This window comes from Melanaphis sacchari, unplaced genomic scaffold (assembly GCF_002803265.2).
Source record: "Melanaphis sacchari strain LSU unplaced genomic scaffold, SCAv2.0 Contig62_pilon_pilon, whole genome shotgun sequence".
Lineage (NCBI taxonomy): Eukaryota > Metazoa > Arthropoda > Insecta > Hemiptera > Aphididae > Melanaphis > Melanaphis sacchari.
In genome coordinates, this window is record NW_020271445.1 from 990,863 (window position 1) to 1,012,122 (window position 21,260).

The following is a 21,260-nucleotide window of genomic DNA, read 5'->3' on the forward strand; positions in this document are numbered from 1 at the left end:
AATAGCCATTAATGACAAATAAACAACTTTTATGAGTATTTAAAATTTTAATTATTCTCAAAATGTTATTAAAACAGCATGTATCGTACTCCTTAAAATAGTAGATGAGTAGCGTTCTGTGAACTCATATCTGTATTAACTGATCTGATTTGTGTTTTTGCAGATTCATAATTTGTTTAATTCTTGATGCTTCAAAATTAATCAATCAACTATAATAATTTATTTGTCTTTATTTATTTAATTATTAATTTGTTTAACATTCATACTTGAAAATTAATTAAGTAAGTTTATAAACAAAGTAGGTACTTTGTAGGTAGTTTATATAATTTCTTAATGAATAATATATGATTTTTCACCACTAAGAATCAATGATTATAATTAGATTAAAGATTTCCTTTAGAAGAATGTCAGGAACTGTTGTACAAAAATTCAGAAAATTAGTTTTGTAGTTTTTTCAGTTAGTGCGAACAAACTAAAAATCTCTTAGTCTGTATTTTATGTAATAGTATCCTGTATCTACTTAATTTAGGAGGCTTTTAATTAAATCTTATGCATTTTATTAATTCACATAAAATGTATGATAGATGCATGGTATTATTGGTAACCAAAATATTTTTACAATGTAAAAATATTTTAAAAATATAAAAATATACATTATATATATAATATATACATTTATATTATATATATAATATATATATTTAAAAATATTTTTTCATGTAAACCAAAAGATTTTTTTTAGTAAAAAAAAAAATACAGCTCTGAAAAGAACTAATATGAATTAGTAAAGTGAGTTTAGGTATACTTATAGGTAATTTGGTAACTAAGCAAGTGTCTAAGTATGTAAATATCTTTGAAAAAGTACTTAATTACAAGTAGTATAAAACTAACATGTCTTTAAAGTATCTCTTAGATTGAAATTTAATGCTTCAATGAAACAATTTGCGCATTTTTTGAAAATGTTCACAACTTTGAAGAATAATTTTAAAATCTTCATTGTTATAAGTGTATTAATTTGTGAATATATAGATTAATATTTTAGATTAAAATTAATTTAATCATAGTTTCAATTATACCTTTGAATAATAAAAATAAAAATATATGATACATTAACAAGTTCTTACTTTACAAACTAATAAAGATTTTAATAAGCTTTTTAACATTCTCAATACTGGATACAAATAATAATTGTTTGTTATCTAACCTAATTGTTTATTTACATATTAAAAAATGCAGTTTCATGTATCTGAGGAACATTATTTTAAGTTATTTATTAGTTTAATAATATTTCAACTAAAAATTATTACATTTTGACAGTTAGTTTATAAAATAAAAGAAATGAAAATATTAAGAATAAACATTGATATTTGATGTTAGTATTATGGAGTGAAAATAGAAAAATTTATATTTTATTTCATGGATATTGAGTATATTTAAATATTTGAGACTAAAACTACCTGCTAAAGTACTGTTACTAAATTACTTTTTCATCAAGCTTACATGTTTCATTTGCAATTTTATAAATCAATTAATTTAATAATTTAGACATTATAAATTAAACTTTTTGTACCAAATATAATATTAAATATAAATTATAGAATTTTTAAAAACCAATACTCTGGTAGTATAATAAAAATAGCAACTGAACAATTTTTATATTTATTCGCTGTGTTTAGATGTGGTGGAAGTATGTAGCTCTAAGCATATGGTACACTAGAAGGGATCTAATGGTAATTTTGTAAATCTCCAAAATGATTTATTATGAGATTATGAGTTTATTTTTTTTTTCGTAATTTTAATTTTAAAAAGTATATCTTAATGTTTTTTACAATTTATGTTCTATATTTTCTGATGTCAATTAGTTGAGTAACATAGTAAGTACAAACAACAACAGAAAATACTAACATTTAAACTTGTTAAGTTGTAAAGTATTATAAGTTACTAGTAATAAGTAATAAAAGTGAAATAAAACTTTCATACAATCAAAATTATTTATTAAATTATTCAGATAAATCAATACAAAAAAATATAAATATTACTTATAACTAATAAATCATTACAATTTTCAATAAGTATATTAAAAAATTTAATTTAATGTTAAAGGTGTGGAATTGAATTTGAAGGTGGTGTTAAAGGTAATGATGTGGTTGAATGTGATGGTGGTGTAAGTGGTAATGTGACAGTTGAATTTGAAGGAGGTGTTAAAGGTAAGACAATTATTGATTGTGAAGGAGGTGATAATGGTAAAAATACATTTGAACACGAAGGAGGTGTTAATGGTAAAACTACAGCTGGTTGTGATGGCGGTGTTAATGGTAAGGATATGATTGTAGGTGCAGATGTAGTTAAAACACTGACAGAATTTGAATTCACACTATGCATAGAAGGAGAAGTTGTATTTGATTCTACTTCATCGCTTTCCTCATTACATATTCTTTTGTTATTGAACTCAACTAGATTTAACGGTGGTTTAAAATTTCTGATTCTACCACCAAATCTAAGTTGACCTGATTGTTTTTCACCTCCAAAACCTCCACCTAAACAAAATTAAAAAGTAAATTATAATAATGATTTTCATTTAACTATTCAAATATGTATATTGCTATACCTAATCTTCGAGGTTTCCATCCAGGTAGTAACCGTCCACATTCAAAGTCTACAAATATTTTAGAGTTCTTTAATATTAATGATTTACAACGTAAATAAGTATTCAATGCCATTTCAGATGTTTCGTACTCTATAAAAGCATATCGTTTACTTAAACCTGTTATAATATCTCTGACCAACCTTAAAGCTATCATTTTACCATAACGACAAAATTCCTGAAACAAAATAAATAACAATTACTATTTAATTTATATTTTTAACCAAAAAGTAGGATTTTATCACTACAGTGAAATTAACCAATTTATTTATTTATATCTAAGTGCATACATAACATTTATTACAGCAAATTTTAACAAAAGCTTCCCATAAATAAAAAAAAGATACTAATAATATTATTATGCAATTAAACAATATACGTATACGTTACAACCATTTATTAAAATTAAAAATATTACATGTAATGTATGTTTAAGTTTATGAAACTATTTTTTTATTTATGAACTTATATACATAGTACCTTACACACATATTGAGACAAAAAAATAGTACATTATTTTATATATTTCAATAAAAAAATGTCTAGTCAATTTTGATTTAGTAAATTTTTGCTTTACATAAAATAGTATAAAATCAATCTATTTATTTTCTAATTATTGTTTCAGAATAATTGTATTATCTTACATTTTCTAAATCTTTTTCTGTTGTATCTAAACTTAATCGGCCAACAAATATGGTATGTAGAGGATTTCCTTTTACTTTGTAAGACGTTTTATAATTGGAATTTATAGCTCTATTAATTCCATTATCATGTGGTTCAATATCAGTACCATCTATACTGCCAGCTTTAATCGGATCATAAACAATTGCTTGTGGATACCAGTATTCCACTTCTGGTATTTTTTCTTCATACTTTTCATAATCAATTGACATTTTCTGATAAAAGTAGATATGGACTTTAAACTATTATTTAAAAATACTGTAAAAAATAAAAATAAAAAAATATTAGTTTATTTTATTTAAACAAATTTTAATAACATCCATGTGTATTTATTTTTCAAATTTTAAACCATAAATATAATACAGATAGTGAGTTTGCGATAAACAAACATAAAATAATGTATAAATGTTATTGAAAATCAAGTAATGTAAACACAGGTCACATCTACTAGTAAAAACAAACCTAAGATGCAGAATTTACTTTGCAGATGCTAGGTAGGTATTACCTAACCTGTTATACTCCAGTTTTGACAAGTCCCGAGCAATTATTAAAAGTAAATATTTTATCTTATCAAGATTAATTTCCAGTGTTGAAATAAATATATTCCAGTAATATAATTATTGTTAAATATGCCAATATGCGCATTTAATTTATGTTTAAAGAAAGAATAAAAAACAGCAAGTGTACACCATTTACACATTGTACCATCAATACAGTCAAAGGTGAAACAAATCAGTCATTTTTCGACATGTGAATGTAAATATAATATTCGGAAGGTCGAAAATGAAAACAATATTCTTGCAATCAAACGTTTGAACCAGTGTTGTGTCAAAGTGAAGAATAGACAGTAATCAGTAGGTAATAGGTAATAGTGGTGCGTACACGACACTAGAATGGTACTTACCTCTGAGTGTGTGTACTTAGTTGGAAGACTAAATTCTGTGTTATAAGGGGTCGACCTTGAAACTATTATGAAGTCCGTGAATTGAAGTCAAAAACTAATCGATGAGTATTTGTCAAGCTGTTCGTTCCGCGTCATTAATTTGTCAGCATGTAAACATTGCAAACGAACATCTCATTTCACTTATCACAAGTTCGTGTCTTTCTCTTATCAAATACTAGTGATACGGAAACTGCTTTGTTGATAAGTGATAACACATTGCTGGCGTTAAATTCAACCAGCTCCTTAGACCTTACTTCAGTAGTGTAAAAAATATTTAGCGTTTTCACATATTATTTTGCGCCAAGTTTCCCATCAAATAAGATAAAATATAATTGCTTTATTTTTTATAGGAATTAAAATTCAGTATATTTTTTTATCAATTTGTTTGTGTGTTATAGTCTTTTAACAAAGTAGCATAAAAGAAACTACTCAGTATCTATTGAATTAAAAATTGTAATGAAACTGATACAGAAAACATTGAAATGCCATCTCATAGATTTTTTCATGTGTACAACGTAATTTTCACGAATCAAAATAATATCTGTTTTAATTTAATTTACTGTATAATCATGTAACAGAAGTAACAATTTTAATAATCAAGAACCTACTTATCTATATACATTGTCTTGTATACAACTCATTTAATTCTTCTGGATTTTTGATAACAATTTTATTTAATGGTTTTTCAATCAATATTGCATTAGTATAGCATTATCAGAGTTCGAATTATTGGAAAAAATTTAGTAGAAAAGATTAATCCAACGGTTTAAAAACTGCATTCCAAATACAAAATAATTTATACCCAATTAATTAATTTAATTAATGCATGGATTTATTTTCATCTAAATATTCAACTAATTTAATTGTTACTTGATATAATAATTTTATAATGCAATTGAAACTTTCCAGAAAAAAAATTACAAAATGTATAATATTTTTCAACAAATAGTAATTACAGTATCACCGATAATTTAAATTTATATTTGATGAAAAATTAATTTGAGTATTAGATTAGGTACATCGTCCCCCATTCTATTCAAAAATAATAGTTGGAAAAAGTACGTAAATAAAAAAATAAAATGGTAGAGGTGCTCTGCTTATCTCCAATCAGCACTATGGTTAATATAAAATGTAAAATTTAGATATTTAAGGTAGGTGGTGAGTAATGATAAATTAGTATTATTTTCTAAGCAATACTAATGGTAAAATTTTTAAAGTTTAAAAAATAAGATATCTAATGGCCTATTGCCATCAAGAACCAGATGGGATTTACTCGTATAGTAAACCCATATTATGAAATAATGAACTTTAAAATGGATATAGTTCTTAGCATTAGCAATAATGAAAACTCTATAATAAAATAAGTTTTTTTTCCCTACAGCAAATAGATTAAAATTATTCAAATTAAAACCATAATTATTAGTACCTATCATATAACATGCACCATCTTCTTGTAGGTTTTGAATAACATTTTTAAAAGGTTCGAAATTATCTGCATAAAATATTGCCGATTGTAACCAAGCTCCCCATCGTGTTATTATAGGTTGAAGTGGTAATGGTGTATTAGGTAACAATGTAACATTTCATGATATAATTAAATTCTATAAGGAGCTTTCAAAAATATCTTCTTTCCGTTGTTAATTAAATCGTTTATTTCAAGAAAAATATCCATAATTTTTTCTGCGATCCGATGAATCCCACGAGCAGCACAAGCACCGCCGGCGCTAAGTTTTGCGAAGCCCAGGGCACATCATATTGAAAGGGGCCCCAAAATGCGAAGTATTGAAAGCAAAAACCTACCGGCTACCAACTGGAAAAAATACAACTCCTATATATCTTATAAATAATTTACATAGTTATATTTGTTAAATTATATGATGTGTTTAAAAATGATAAAACAATGATAATATAATATTAGGTAGGTATGTACTTAGATACCTCTACAGTTTATAATATAGACATTAAACTCTATATTCTGTATATTAGAGTTTTATAAGTATCTAATACTCGAAAATAAATAAAGTAATAAGTATGCTTTGTTTAATAATAAACAATATGACACAACATTGAAAATACTAAATATGATTTTATAGAAAAAGATTATATTTGAGGAACTGAACTAGGAAGTATAAAAAGAAATATAGAAGTATGCATTATTATTTACACAATAAATTTACTTACACTAATTTTTTTTTAATTCCCTTCTAGTTTATAAACTTACTCAACATTATAAAATAAAAAAACAGTATAATAAAGTTAATGAATTATTTTATGAAATCTTTTTTTAATACACAAAAATACCGGTTTTCCATATAAACTGTAGATTTAATATTATTAATATACGAGTAATATCATCACGACGGCGCGGTGGCCATAGAAGCTTATGATGTGCGATGGATTTTGTTGCTCAAATCGGACGGCAATGATGTGTTTAATTTTGTTTTATTATTATATTATAATAATAATTAATATAAACAACAGTAATATTATATTTATATAAAAGTACCTATATAAATATATAATACTGTATTACTGTCTAATGTCTATAAGCGTAATCATATGGAAATTAAATTTAGATTGTGCTACGATTCCTATCCTATTATTAGGGCGGCGTGATGGAATTTATTTATTTATTTATTATATTATTATTACACAAATCTATTCGTAATAAATATGAACGTGAAATGACAATAAAATTAAAATTAAAATAATATTAATGTATTGTTATTTGTTGTTACTCATGAAGTCATGATAAATAATAACGAAAATAGCCAGACACTCAGTACAAGTAGCGTGCATTTGGTTTATACGAGAATTTATTAATCGTTATCGCGGTTTAAAATAATTCCGAATTTGATTTATTTATAACTCATCTAAAATATATTTTAATATTTCGGAGACCGACCACTAACATTAAAATAATATTATACAACTGTCAACTATACTCGATAATAAAATCCTGTATGGAATTTCACAAAAGGGTTTTAAATATAAATTATTTCATTTTTAACAATAATTTCTTGCGGGGCCCTGAAAGTCTCATAACTTATGAGGTTAATGGACCAGTATCTGTAATATTAAAAGTAGTATGCAGTACGTTCATCACAATTAAAGAAATAAAATTTGTCAATTGGACGAAGTTGGGAACAGAATTTAGGTAGTTGTTTATTTCTTAAAATATTATGATATTAATTCTTTATCAATTCACTTACCTTATTCACACATAAAAAACATTTTATTAATGATTATAAATGTATAAAGGTTGTTGCGTGGAGAATTAATTCCATGACTGTATGTACATGTGCCTGTATTCAATGAAACTGAATTATGAAATATGAAGAAAAGTCAGCGTGGTATCCAAAAATAAATTAAATATGCTATGTATTTGTATTGTATTGTTATGCTATTTACATTATTTTTTTTTTTTTATAATTTATTATGTACTCTTATCATGTGTTATTTTTACATTTTACTTATTTTATGTAATACATTTATACCATCAAGAAACATTTTATTTCAAAATTAAATAGTTTCATACAGAACAGTGGGATTTACATTAAACATGAACTTTAAATAACTTTTAATCTACATACAAGTAAAATTCTGATTTTTCGGTTCTCATTAATCTATCATACTAACATATATATTTAGTACTTTCTATTATATATACAAGGTTTTGAATTACTATAAATATAACAGTTATATAGAGTGTAGTCTGTAATATTAAAATATTATATCATAATTTTCCCAACATTTTTTAAATTCTTAAATAATCTTTAGATATATCTATGGTTTTTAATATAATATATTGTTTTGTTAATTTCATTCATACACAAAACATTTATTTTTTCCTGTTAGAATGTTATGTTAAATGCTGACTGTGAATTTTTAAAATAATCACATAAGCAAGCAAGCAAGTTTTTTTTAACCATCAGTAATATATAGTTTTGCAGTAACAATACAGTAAAGAAAAACATTTTTGGTAACAGTTTATTGAATTTATCGGCTATGCTCTAGTAACACTGCTACTTTTCATCAACTTATATTTTAATATTTAATTAATAATACAGGGTCCAGCAGTGAAACAGGATAATTTCAATATTTAATTATCTATTAAAGAATTAATTTATTTTATTTAAACAAATATAAATTATAAAAGTTATAATTTGGTGTTCAATAAAAAAAAAAACTATTTTCAATAACTGTGTTTGCCATATGACCTCCATTGAAATGTTTACATTCTAGTAGCTGGTATTATTAATCAATATTTTTAATAAATTTATATACTACAATTATTTAAATATCAATAATTCAAAAGAATCATTTTTCAAATCAAACTTATAAAACTATGATCATTTAATACACATTCAATATGAAGTACAATTGAAATTATTTTATTTCATATAAAAAAAAAAAAACATTTCTATTAAAGTTTTATAAAAAAAAAAAAGTATAAAAATTATATCAGCTATATAAATGCTTACAATTATATACCAAATCCAAATTTTAGTATAACACTTTTTTTTTTTTTTTTAATACATCAAAAGCACCAGTATAGCAAAACAATAATAACTGATTGAAAATCGCTCATAAACTGAATTGTTTAAAAATATTAACAAGATATTTAAATTAATTTACTCTATAAAAAACACTGTAGAAGGAATTAAGGAAATAAAAATGTATAGATTAAATCTTAAATACAAAAAATAGTTAAGTCAAATAAATTTCTCATATTTTCTTTAAAATACAATACTATAAAAAGAAAAATTACCAAGAAAAAATAATAAAATAATATAATATAAAATAATTTTTGCTTAATGAACAATCACATCATATATTAATAAAAAAAATTACAATTCAATATTATTTAAAAAAAAAAATAAGCGATACACTAACAAATAAATATATATATCAATAAGCTTAAAAAAGACAAATATATGTATACAAAATCACATTGATGTATTTTCTACCTATGTTAAGGTCATAGCAAAGAATAAGAACATTGATAATAATTAAGTATTAACGAAATAATATTATTCTATAATTAGATAACGTAAGAATGTTAAGATAACAAAATTATTATGAAAAAAGTTTTACGAAGACTGAAGATCTATAATCTTTTTGGCAGATAATAAATCACATTTTTATTGTACATAAATTATTGGAAAAATAATGATTTCATATGAATATACTAGTCAGCCTTTTTTGAAATTGTTAATTAATTGCAAACATCAAATAAAAGCAAATTATTATTTAATTAACCATAGGCAAAGTATTTAAATACATATTAGGTATACTGTCATGATAATCATATTATTTTAGGTTACACAGATAATACTAATAAAAATGTTAACAGTTTAACATATAAACGGAAACAAAAAATATAAATTGTAAACATTATGTAGTTTTTTAACAATCTAAGTAAAGTAGTGAAAAAATAATATATAAGATCTATAAACACAAAATTAGTAAAAAAATATACATACAAATAATTAAGATTATTTGATATATCAAACAATTAAAACTTAAATGTTTAAAAATAAAATTGATAGTATTAATTTTTCAAAAGATATGTTATTAAAATAAAGTAACACAATAAGGGAAATAATGTACTTTCTTATAATATTAAATTTATTAAAAGAACAATTATGTACATTAAACATAAAAGGATAATAACTGAAATTTGTACTTCGTACATAAAGCTTAGCATAGTTTGAATACTATGTATGCAATACAAAGAATTTAAAAATATGTATATATTTAAGATAACAGTTGATGAAATAAGTAACATACAAAAATTATTTAATACATAAAAATAAATAAATAAATAAAAAAAAAACACTGCCTACTCCAAGATGTTTATTTGAAAAATGAAAAAAAAGCAGGTTAACTAATCAGCCTTAAAATAATAACAAATACATTAATTTACTTTTTAGAAACATTTTAAGTTTTTAAAAATATGTAATAATAGCAATTTAAATTGCATGCCCTTATCATATTTATGCAGTCTTAATTTAAATAATTAGGATGATTGGATAAAAACTATTTATTTTTTTTTTTTTTTGTTTCTGATTGTCAATATGTAATAAAACATTATTTTGAACAAAATTAAATGTGTGTAGTCAAGACCAAATGAGCATTATAAAATACAATAACTTTGGTTTTTAAATAAATTTGATAATATTAAATTGTACAATCACAGTTTTAACATGTACAAATTTAAAATATATGTTCATATATATTAAGTAGTTCATAATATATAATTATATATTATTCCTAATATTATAATTAAATGATAATGGGGATTGAGGAATTGTTGATCCAATAGATCCTGTGCATTAGCCCAATAGTATGAAAGTTTAAAATTAGAAATATTTCTTATTAAGATTGATAATTATATTATTTAAGACTTGATATTTATATTAAAATAATATATATTAATTGGTTTGGATTACAATAAAAAATTCAAAAAATAAAAAAATAAAAATGGAAAAAAGGGCAAATATGACAAATTTAACTCATTACCGAACATAAAGTCGAGTATAAACTTTAACTATACAACAAATTATCATTCATAATAAATCAGAAATACCATTTAGTGTATTGACTTCTATGTGAATAAATTAACAAGTCCATTTAAGGGGTCTTGTGAAAAATTCATGAACATAAAGTGAATACTTTAGAAGATAAAAATAAGTTAATTTAGATTATTGTAATAAATCAAGAATATTAAAAAAAAAAAAAAAAAAAAAAAAATAATATGAATATGACATTATATCATATCATTTCAGTCAACATTGAATTGTAGTCAAAACAAAAATATTGAAAATAATAAATTAGTCCAGGACTTTTTAATCAATTGAAATAAATATGTAGATATTATAAAGAAAACAGAAATAGAAAAGTTGCATACGTGCAAATTAAGGTTTTGTTTTTTTTTCACATTAAGAGTTGGCATTATGCTCTCATAAAATTCAAACAGAAGCGAATCTATAATTGTTTTTTTGTTAATAATTAAATCTAATATTAAAATAAAAATACAAAATACGAAATAATTATTGAGTCCTGGATTATGAAATTAACATAAGAATTATGTACGTTTTAGATAAAACATAGAAAGTTAAGTTTGGAACAGAGTTTAATTTTTCTTATTACGTTTCAAATAAGAATCAGCATAGTGGCCACCAATTCCTTGAGAATGCTGTCCAATATACATACCTTCAGGACTAAGTTCAGGAGATGGAGGAATGCCTCTTTTTTGACCACGAGCTGTTTCATGTTGATTTGACAGCGATGATGTTGACGAAGTCGGCGTCCAAATATTTGGGGCTAAAGGAGAATACATAGATTGTGGCGATGGAGTCGAAGCGATGCTCTGCATAGAAGACCATGTAGATGATGGAGAGTAACTTAGAGATGATTTTTCAGGTACAGCAATGGGACTGGCTAGATATGAATCAGCTGTTGACGTCTGAGTATTTTTTGGCCACGGTTGGTCTAAGTTGAGAGATAATGATGAGCCAAACGGATAAGTAGGTGTAGTTGGAGTTGGTGTAGCTGGAGGTGTAGTAGTATTAACACCTCCATAAATATTAATAACAACATTTTGTTGTTGACTTATGTTATGTTGACCAATATTGCTATGTTGTTGTTGTTGATGAACTAACTGTTGATTAATTTGTTGTTGATTCATCTGTTGCTGAGCTATTTGTTGAGCTAATTGTTGACCAATACTTTGTAAATTTTGGTTTTGATAAACTTTTTGTACGGCATCAATTTGATTTAAACTATTATTGTTATTTGTAGTTTGTTGTACAGTATCAACAAACGCAGGATTAAGGTTAGCAGTTAAACCTCCAAATCCATTAGCCTTTTGTGTTCCAGCTAAAATTTGAGCAGTTAATAGGTCTCTATAATAATTAGCCAGTATTGGATTGGTTAAATCTCCATCGAATAATCCAGAATTTAAATGTGGCGGAACTTCTCCAACAGGGGGGCTAGGCAATAACCTTGTTCCATAAGTCTAAAATAACAAAATAAAAATAAACTATTAGAAATCATTTAATTATTTTAAAAAATATATATAATTTTACCTCTGGAGTAGCACCTATGTAAGGTAAGCTTGTGGGAGAATGCAACATAGTTGGTGGAGCTTTGTTGTTTGATAAATGTGATCTTATAGTTGCTATAAATATTTTTAATAAAATTCAGTTATAAAACAATTTAGTAAGTAGGATAATTAAAAACTTTGATGAACTTACTATCATTAAAATCTTGCAATTCAGACCCCATCTGAGCAGCTTTGATTTGATTAAAAATAATATTTTGAAGATTTTGTGCAACTAAAATTTTAAAAAAATACCATAAAATTCAACTTTTGAATAAATGTTTACTATTTAGATACTTACAAATTGGATTCTGTTTGGAGAGGTTTTGCAACGATTGCTCGATGACTTCTTGAGGAGGGTCTGGTAAGAGTCCACCACATTTAGATTTACTCTAATAAAAAAGAAACGTTTTTAATAAAAATTAAATATAAACGATTATTAGATTGTTTCACACCATTACCGGCTCATTTAACAATTTCAAGAACAAATTAATAGCTCTGACTCCGGGTATATAGTACGTAATGCGAATATTATGGCCTCTCAATGTATGTCCATTCAATTCCGATTGCGCTCGTTCTGCATCTTCAGCTGTGTTATACTCGACTAGACCCCAGTCTAACGGACAACCATTTTTAAGTGCAATCTAAACAACAGATTTATGATTAAGCATCGATTGAACAACAATACAATACACAGTAGGTACTAGGTACACAACCGCTATAGTTAATTTTGTATAAAAACTGACCTGGCAATATGGCGGGTTCACGACTTTGGCGAACACTTTCCGGAATTCACTCATGTCTCTGAATGACTTTGGCAAGTTGTCCACGTAAAGGCATTTAGAGTGTAGCGACTCATACGTGATGTGACTTCCATCCAACCAATCACATACCAGTGTCGAGTCGTCAATCGTTTTGCCGTCCAGACCGCATTTGGCCGTAATCGCGCACTCTTTGTTTAAATACTCGACAAATCCATAACCCTTGCTCTCACCGGTTTTCTCACTGATTATCAGGAACGTCTTGCGCACCTCACCGTACATTTGCACTAATCGGGTGAATTGGTCCTCCGTATAGTTGTACGGCAACCTTGCCACGCACAAGAGCATTTCAGTAGGTGTCGGGGATACTGGTATGCGTTGTCCTCTTAACACAAACTGCTTATGAAAATCCCATTCTTCCATCCTCAATTCTGGATCTTCCAGCGTCACTCGGGCCATACTGCTGCCGGATGTTGTGCTTATGTGAATGCTTTCAACGGGAAATTCGATTAAGAGTTTTCTGATTTCCTGTAATAATAAAAAAAAAACATAATAGGATTAAAAAATGTTTTTTTTTAAATTTTTTTATACACTAGTTATTATTAATATACAGGAAAGTACTAACGAAACGGTATAAAAAATATCAATTGCGCTATACGATTCACAAATCTTCCTAACATTAAAAAAAGTAACTTACTATATATTATATAGGTGTTTTTTTTAAATAATTTACATTATACCACGATTATAATTATATAAGACCTAAAAACACTTAACAAACTCAGGCGACTAAATAAGCTTCAATCCAGTTACTATGCAAGTATATATTAATTCATTTTACTCAAGTAAAAAATTAGAAATCTCGTCCATAAAAGATTAAAGACCAGAAGCGATCTGCATAACTCAAATATACCTACCATTCAAGTTAGACCTGAGTAATTTTTGAACTAACTTATTATAAGCGTGATAAAGCTAATCTAACATCAACATTATGTATCATTATTTAAATTTGATTTAATGATGTCTGATTGTTACGGTAGACTCAGCAAAGGTTAATATATCGATTATGGCCGGAAAAAAATACGACCTTCATACAAAAAACTTATGAAGAGAAGAATATACATTTTATTGCCACTAGTTCGTGATTATCTACCAATATTAATTACCTACTTCTAGACGTGATCGATCAGTTTTTATTCCCTACAGACGACAAAAACACAGATTTTTTAAATACTGATTCAGTTAAACTAAACAAGTATGCAATAAATATTTGTATATTATAGTATCGAAATGACTTAGTATAAAACTAAGCCATACAAGTACAGTGTAAAAACAAACATTTTGAAAATAAAAGAAGCCTAACTATAACAATAGTTAAAATAAACGGTTCTAGAAATTTAATGTTCAATTGATTTTTTTACTAACATTAAAATCTTAATAAATATATATAATACATTGTTATGTAAAAAAAATATGTTAAATATCGAATACGTGAACGGGTAAACTGCACTTCCGGTAAATATCATGCTTCACTAATTTTTTATATAGCGCGGTAAATATTACATGAGACCATTTTAGCTAACGCATTGGTTCGTCTAACGGTCTAACATAAATATCATAGTGTAATATTACTTTAACCAAAATAATTTTTCTGCACGAATTAAAAAATGCAATTATATTCATAATAATTATATGCGTCTAATAAGATTTTAAGAAAATAACAATCAAGTAGTTGGGCGTAACATATAGGTACATATTGGACACTATATGTCTTAGTAATTTTGTATTTTACTTTATTGTTATTAAAATAAGCTTTCATAATATGATATAATTATTATCATGACGAATTTCCAACGACCTTTAAATGTTAGTAGTGAAAAGAGAAAAGTTACAAATTATTTTATTCTTAGAACCATAGGATGAATTATCACTATACATTTTCTCTCGTTTTTTAAAAAATATTCTAATATTTCACGAGAAGCTCACGAAAGAATAAGTTAATGAAAAAAATACATACTATTAGATTATATTGTGTTAATAATGATGCAATAAATAAAATCTGCAACATTTTTCAAAAAGAATGGTTACATCATAATTTACGTTATTCATTTTTTTTTTAATAAAAATGTTCTTTTATATTATGTCCAAATATTATTTAATGCGCATGTGAAGATATCAAACTTTTGTCCTGACTATTAATAATTTGTTTATAGAAAATTAGAAAAATTCAATAATATACGCTACATGTTTTTTTCAATTAATATTGTAGTAGATTTAAGTCTCAAAAACTTGGTCTATAATCCCTTATTATTTAGTCATTTATATTTGGAATGATATGAATTTGTTGCATCAATATGAACAATAAAACAAAAGTTATTATTATATACGAAATTTTAACGGATTTTAAAAATATTTTGTTTTATATAAAAATCTTAATTATTATAATAAGATAATTATATTATATTATATCGAATATTTATAAATTTTAAAATACATTACACTTACATAATGAGAATAGATAGAATTCGATAGAAAATTAACAAATCGCCAACGAAAATAAAAGTTTTACTAATATTTAAATTACATCTAAACCTAAAATTTGTAAAGCTTATTAGAAAATATACATTTTTTTTAGAATAAACTTTATTATTGTATGGTGTTAATACATATTTTTAAAAATGTATTAACTTCAAACAAAAAAAGACTATTTAAGCACATGTTTTACGTAATAATCTATAATGGGGCCAATCCATTTCAGGTTGTTTAAAGTCGTACAGATATAAAGATAAATATAAATTATTATTTATTAATTATTATATATATATATATATATATAATTAAAGATCACACCAGCAATGATTGTGAAAATCGTACTAAATCGAAAATGCGCGAAAACGAATGTATTGTGGTTGGATATACAAAAAAGGTCAAGAATAGTCGCACGAGTATGTAAGATAAAGACTAAGGATTCAATGACGATTAAACTCTTCGCATATGATGATCGTACATGAATAATAATTATGTGGCTTGATCGAAAACCAAATCAATAGATTTTATGTTTAAAATGCATATTTTAATATGTTTTTGAAAATTTTAAATCATATTCTACAAAAAGTAATACATTATATGATTCGAATATAGACTCGATGTTTTTTACAATAAATATTATTCCATGCATTCAAATATGTGTAACATGGTTAAATAACAATACTCGACAATGTGTGGAAGTAATTTTTTACAAACTCACAACACATGTTATCCCTTTTCCAAACACGATAATATAATATAATATATGGTCTTCACCATTTTTTACATTAATGTTATATAACCATAAAATAAATAAACAAATATCTTACACGCACAATGACACTGAATGCTTTTATAATTTTGAATTATATTTACGCGAAGATTTTTATAAAATTTTATATTATGAATTTTTGTTAGTGATCTTTACAAATCGTAATAGTTTTAAGTTGGTGACATAATTTTTTTTTATAAATTGAAGTGAAATTAAATTTTATTCAGTTTTAAAAATTAAACAAAAACGTAAAATAATTTCAATAATACGTTTTGTCGACTGTTAACCTTCAACCTATACCATTTTTCCGTAAAATAATATTAATTTGATCGTTTTTAACTGCAAGTAATCTTTTTTTTTAATCTTGTTTAGTAATTGGTACACTAAAAGAATTATTTGTTTTGTAACGAGTATAATTAAATTTATTTAAAATTATTTGGACAATTTTACAATTAATAATTATCAAATCAATGATTCAATTAGGTATTTTTTTTTTAAACTATTTTTCTTCGCATATTTTGACGGTTTATTAGGATACTTTTAAGTATATAAAAATCCGTATTCTATACACAACTAAATGATAAGGTACTATAGCGGAAGAACATTTTGAGATTATACAAATATATATATATATATATATACTTTATTTGAAAATTTAAATTTTTTTAGTAGGTAACATTTTATGAAAGTGAGCTAGGTGAACGATTTTTTATAGATTTTTTGATTTGGAAGTTGATTGAAAAATAATTATTTTATAACTACAGTGAATATAAAGTAAGTAACGATCTATAAACTATTATTATAGATCTAATATTTTAACCACGAATTAAAAAAAATACATGTTACCATTTTGGAGGCATTCCCGAGGAGGTAACTCAGACAAAAACAATATATTATCTGTAGGTATAAAATGTATGAACATTACTATTTCTATTGTTGTTATAGTTATTATAACGTACGCGTAACCGTCGTAATACAACATTAAAGTTTTACTGCTGCCAACGTGCACTATGGGCCATTGAAGTATATGGTAATTTATTTCGTACAGTCGTCATAATATGTATTTTTTTCTTTTAGTTTTATTATTATTATAGCGTCTTAAGGGCGAAAACACAGAACACACTTCTCGTAGTGTTTAATCAGGCTGTATCTCGCTCATATATTATTATGATATTCCGTCCCGAATCGTAAAACAAGATTAAAAAAAAAAAGTAGAACAGATGGCTGGATTCCAATAATTATACATACCATTTTTTTTCCATAAAAAAAAAAGTTCATGATATACTTGTAATATATATAATTTTCCACTCATTTACTAAAAGACCATACAGTAGGTATACTTATAATAACTGTAGCAAAGGAACTTGACAGCGACGATAAATAACTTATGTATGTATATTATATAGGATGATTTACTAAATCTCACGCCTTCTTACGAGTATTAAATATACTTAATGACTTTATTTTCAAATACTTATATTTTTTACAAATGAGAATCAAATTTTTTTATGTTAATTATGATAATTATAATACAGGTATTATTATTATTATTTTTCGAAAATGTTGGTTTTTCTATTTCGAAATTTATATGAATCTATTGACATTTTTATCACTCAGAAACTACTCATTCAAATTTTGATTAAGATATATCAATTTGCAAGACACGGAAAAGTATCATGCTTGGTGAATTACTCTACACATAATTTAACAACTGCAGTAGACTATTGTTAGCCTATAGTTAATCTAGCCTATCTATTATTTTGCGACGGAAATAAATATCATCCCACTATACGCATTTTAAACAATGATAGGTCATGATATAAGTTTTCGCAGAAGGAATGCGAAAGCGGTCGCCCGCGACGCCATTGGTTCAAACATGAAAAAAAAAGGTCATAATAAAGATAATCGAGAGAAAAACTTATCGCAGTGTTAAATAATATTGGCCGCGTTCATATAAATAATGATCGAATTTTCTCGGTCGCAGAAACCATATAATTCGGAGAACTGCACAGATGGTACTCGTTATTTTCGTTTATCTACTACACGCTGTGGAAACCAATCACTGAAAGTTTATTAAAGACAGTGTACCCCGCCAAGTGGAAATTATTTATTATCTCAGCAAAGAGTTATGCAAAATATTCCATCGCCTAAAACATGATGGTTATAAATTTATAAGTATTTTATAGACTATAATATCGACGTGGTCCGAGAATAATTCAAATTCGAATCACCAACGAATTCAAAAGGGAGCCACAAACACATCGCTGCAACAATGATAATGAATAATAGTAATTCAATGGGAATTTTATCAAACTAATTTCTAATTTTTACCTTAACATAATACAATAATATGAAATCTATAAATTATTTTTTCAATAGCATTAACAAATCAATTCCTACAGGCTAATAAAAATATAGTTCGAATCAGTATTTTTTCCGGATACAATAAATCAGCGGTAGTGATTATTAAAATTCAAATTAAAAATATGTGGCTTACTTTAACGACTAAATTATGTACTAAAATTCTATTTTATTTATAATAGGAGGTGATTATAGTGTTTATACTTAATTTTTATCATTACATAATATAATAATACACCAGACACTCGTAATTTTTTTTAAAAAATACTGTTAAAAATTAATATTACATACACAAATTTTAAATATTAGATCAAAAATACGATCAGAATAAGTGAGTATAAAATTAATTTGTAAACAGTTACAATATTGATATTACAACACGTCGTTAACAATAGTGCTGCATTTTATTAAGTTACAGCTATGTTTTTTCTATACGAGGTTTGTCTCCCATCACCACAACTAAAATAATTATTAACAGTGACGCAATTAACGGAACATTTGTAAAATAAGTGAAGATTGGGACGTTGGGGTAAAATCGTAATAAGAAAATTATTATCTTATTCAAAATGTAATAATTGTTCTTTTTACTTTTTACTTTAATAAATAATATATGATAAATAATAGGTATAAAATATTGGTTTTTTACGAGTTATCTATTTGCTTTGATGCTTTTGAATCAATTTAAAAATCATTAACATTAATATCGGCAAAATAAATTAAAAAATCATTAGAAATCAAGTTAAATGAAACTATTAAAGAAAAACCTCGAATTTCATAAAACAATTTATAATTTAAATATTAGCTCTTAACTGTTCTGCGGCTCAAAAAACCTAAATAAATTTATTTGTGTCACTGATATAACAATCATACATATTTCACATAAACAAGCAAAAGCTTTATAATATGTAATATATACACATACCATAATCTGATCGTATAATATAAATTATGTATAATTCGTTAAACATTACGTTGACAGATACGACGAGATAGGGTATGATATTATACAATTGTAATTAATATTTTTAGTGAATATTGTGCGTGTCATCCGTTGTGCGACTCCCTTTATTGACAAAAAAAGATCAGTTTACAGGTTTTTTTTTTCTGTTAAAACTGTATGTATAACATATAAGTACATCGAAAAACGAACTATAGATACCTATAATAACAAACGAATAAAATGATGGGTACTCTGTGACACTGTTCCCGTACGTTAAAATGTAATATTTCATAATACTATACACATAGCTAATGTGATTTATACAGAGCGTTTATGAATACGATTTTTTTTTTTAAAGCACATACATAAGGACGACCAAAGAAACGTATTTTGTTATTATTTTGTCGACGGGATGCGTTTGTGACGAGTCAATTGATTGATAATAATAACAAATCTATGTCAACGAGACGACGCACGCGTTGCTCTTTATGTCGGCGAAGCAAAATAATACAGTGATTCAATTCATGATATATTTAATTGATTTTTTCTTTTTCTTTTTTAATACAACCTTACAGACAAACTCGTTTCAAATTATTATTGCTAATGAAATGCTGTTGATTATTAGACAAAATAATAACAGTCATCGATAAATTATATTTCTCTATTCTATACAAACAAAATTTCGAACTTTCGAAACTTTTCGTACAAGGAGAAGGATTAATCAACCAATTCGTTCAAAGATTCTGAATAACAGTTTCATACAAGTTGTGAAAATGTTAAATGCCTACACATTGATAATCGTAATAGCCAATAGGATAAAAATTAGGATCACGTGAAAAATATATAAATATATTTGTATTAATTCTAAGAAAACGTATCAAAATCAATCTGTATCTCCGCTGGTTCACAATGATAAGAAAATAACAAAAAAAAAAAAAAAAGCTTAAAAAATGAGTAATAGTAGAATACACATAGTCAAATAGGGTATAGTTTCGATTGCTTATTATAAACCACACAGTTAAAAATGTTCAATTAAATTATGTACTAGTTTAAAACTTCATAGAAAAAACTACGCCATTAATAATATTGTTTTGATTATACTCGTCGAATCAATATTATTTTCTTATCTAAATCGTAGATAGTACCGGTCACAATCTCAAATAATATAATACCCTTGAGATATATTAATATGCCTATAAATAAAACAATTTTTATTAAGCAGGGAAAAAAACTAAGACAATTATTATTTACAAATGATAAAACTTAGGAAACTAAAAACGTATTAATTACGTAGAACCAAATTTTTAGAGATACAATTGTATTGAATATAATTGCTAATTAATAATTACAGTGTACAATCAAACGTAAATTATGTCAACAAATTTAAAAAATCTACTATGATAACAATTAGTATAATAATTTTATACTATAATTCTATACAAACATTACAAACTGTTGCTTTAAGTCATCGCAGTTCACGTCATACTTTTTTTTTCAATTCAAATATTTAGGAATGTAATTTTTT

The 21,260-nt window shown here is 25.2% G+C and overlaps 2 protein-coding genes across 3 annotated transcripts in view; both read right to left on the minus strand.

Moving 5' to 3' along the window:
• Window positions 1-2,060: 2,060 nt before the first annotated feature.
• Window positions 2,061-4,401, minus strand: LOC112600267 (U11/U12 small nuclear ribonucleoprotein 35 kDa protein-like). The gene is made up of 4 exons (XM_025347452.1): window positions 4,230-4,401; window positions 3,289-3,583; window positions 2,609-2,822; window positions 2,061-2,537 (listed from the first exon to the last, which is right to left on the minus strand). Exons 2-4 carry the CDS (start codon window positions 3,535-3,537, stop codon window positions 2,098-2,100), a joined length of 903 nt encoding a protein of 300 aa, XP_025203237.1. The 5' UTR covers window positions 3,538-3,583; window positions 4,230-4,401; the 3' UTR covers window positions 2,061-2,097.
• A 6,720-nt stretch (window positions 4,402-11,121) lies between these two features.
• The window catches only part of LOC112600228 (ribonucleoprotein PTB-binding 2-like), a 29,944-nt gene continuing 19,805 nt past the window's right edge, over window positions 11,122-21,260 (minus strand). The window contains exons 2-7 of one of the 2 annotated variants that reach the window (XM_025347405.1): window positions 13,122-13,664; window positions 12,831-13,019; window positions 12,677-12,767; window positions 12,530-12,610; window positions 12,362-12,453; window positions 11,122-12,291 (exon numbers count right to left, since the gene is read on the minus strand). In XM_025347405.1, the coding sequence (XP_025203190.1) occupies window positions 11,407-12,291; window positions 12,362-12,453; window positions 12,530-12,610; window positions 12,677-12,767; window positions 12,831-13,019; window positions 13,122-13,664 (1,881 nt within the window). In that variant the 3' untranslated portion in view covers window positions 11,122-11,406. The remainder of the gene's footprint in view (window positions 12,292-12,361; window positions 12,454-12,529; window positions 12,611-12,676; window positions 12,768-12,830; window positions 13,020-13,121; window positions 13,665-21,260) is intronic. The other variant, XM_025347406.1, reaches the window with a different exon arrangement.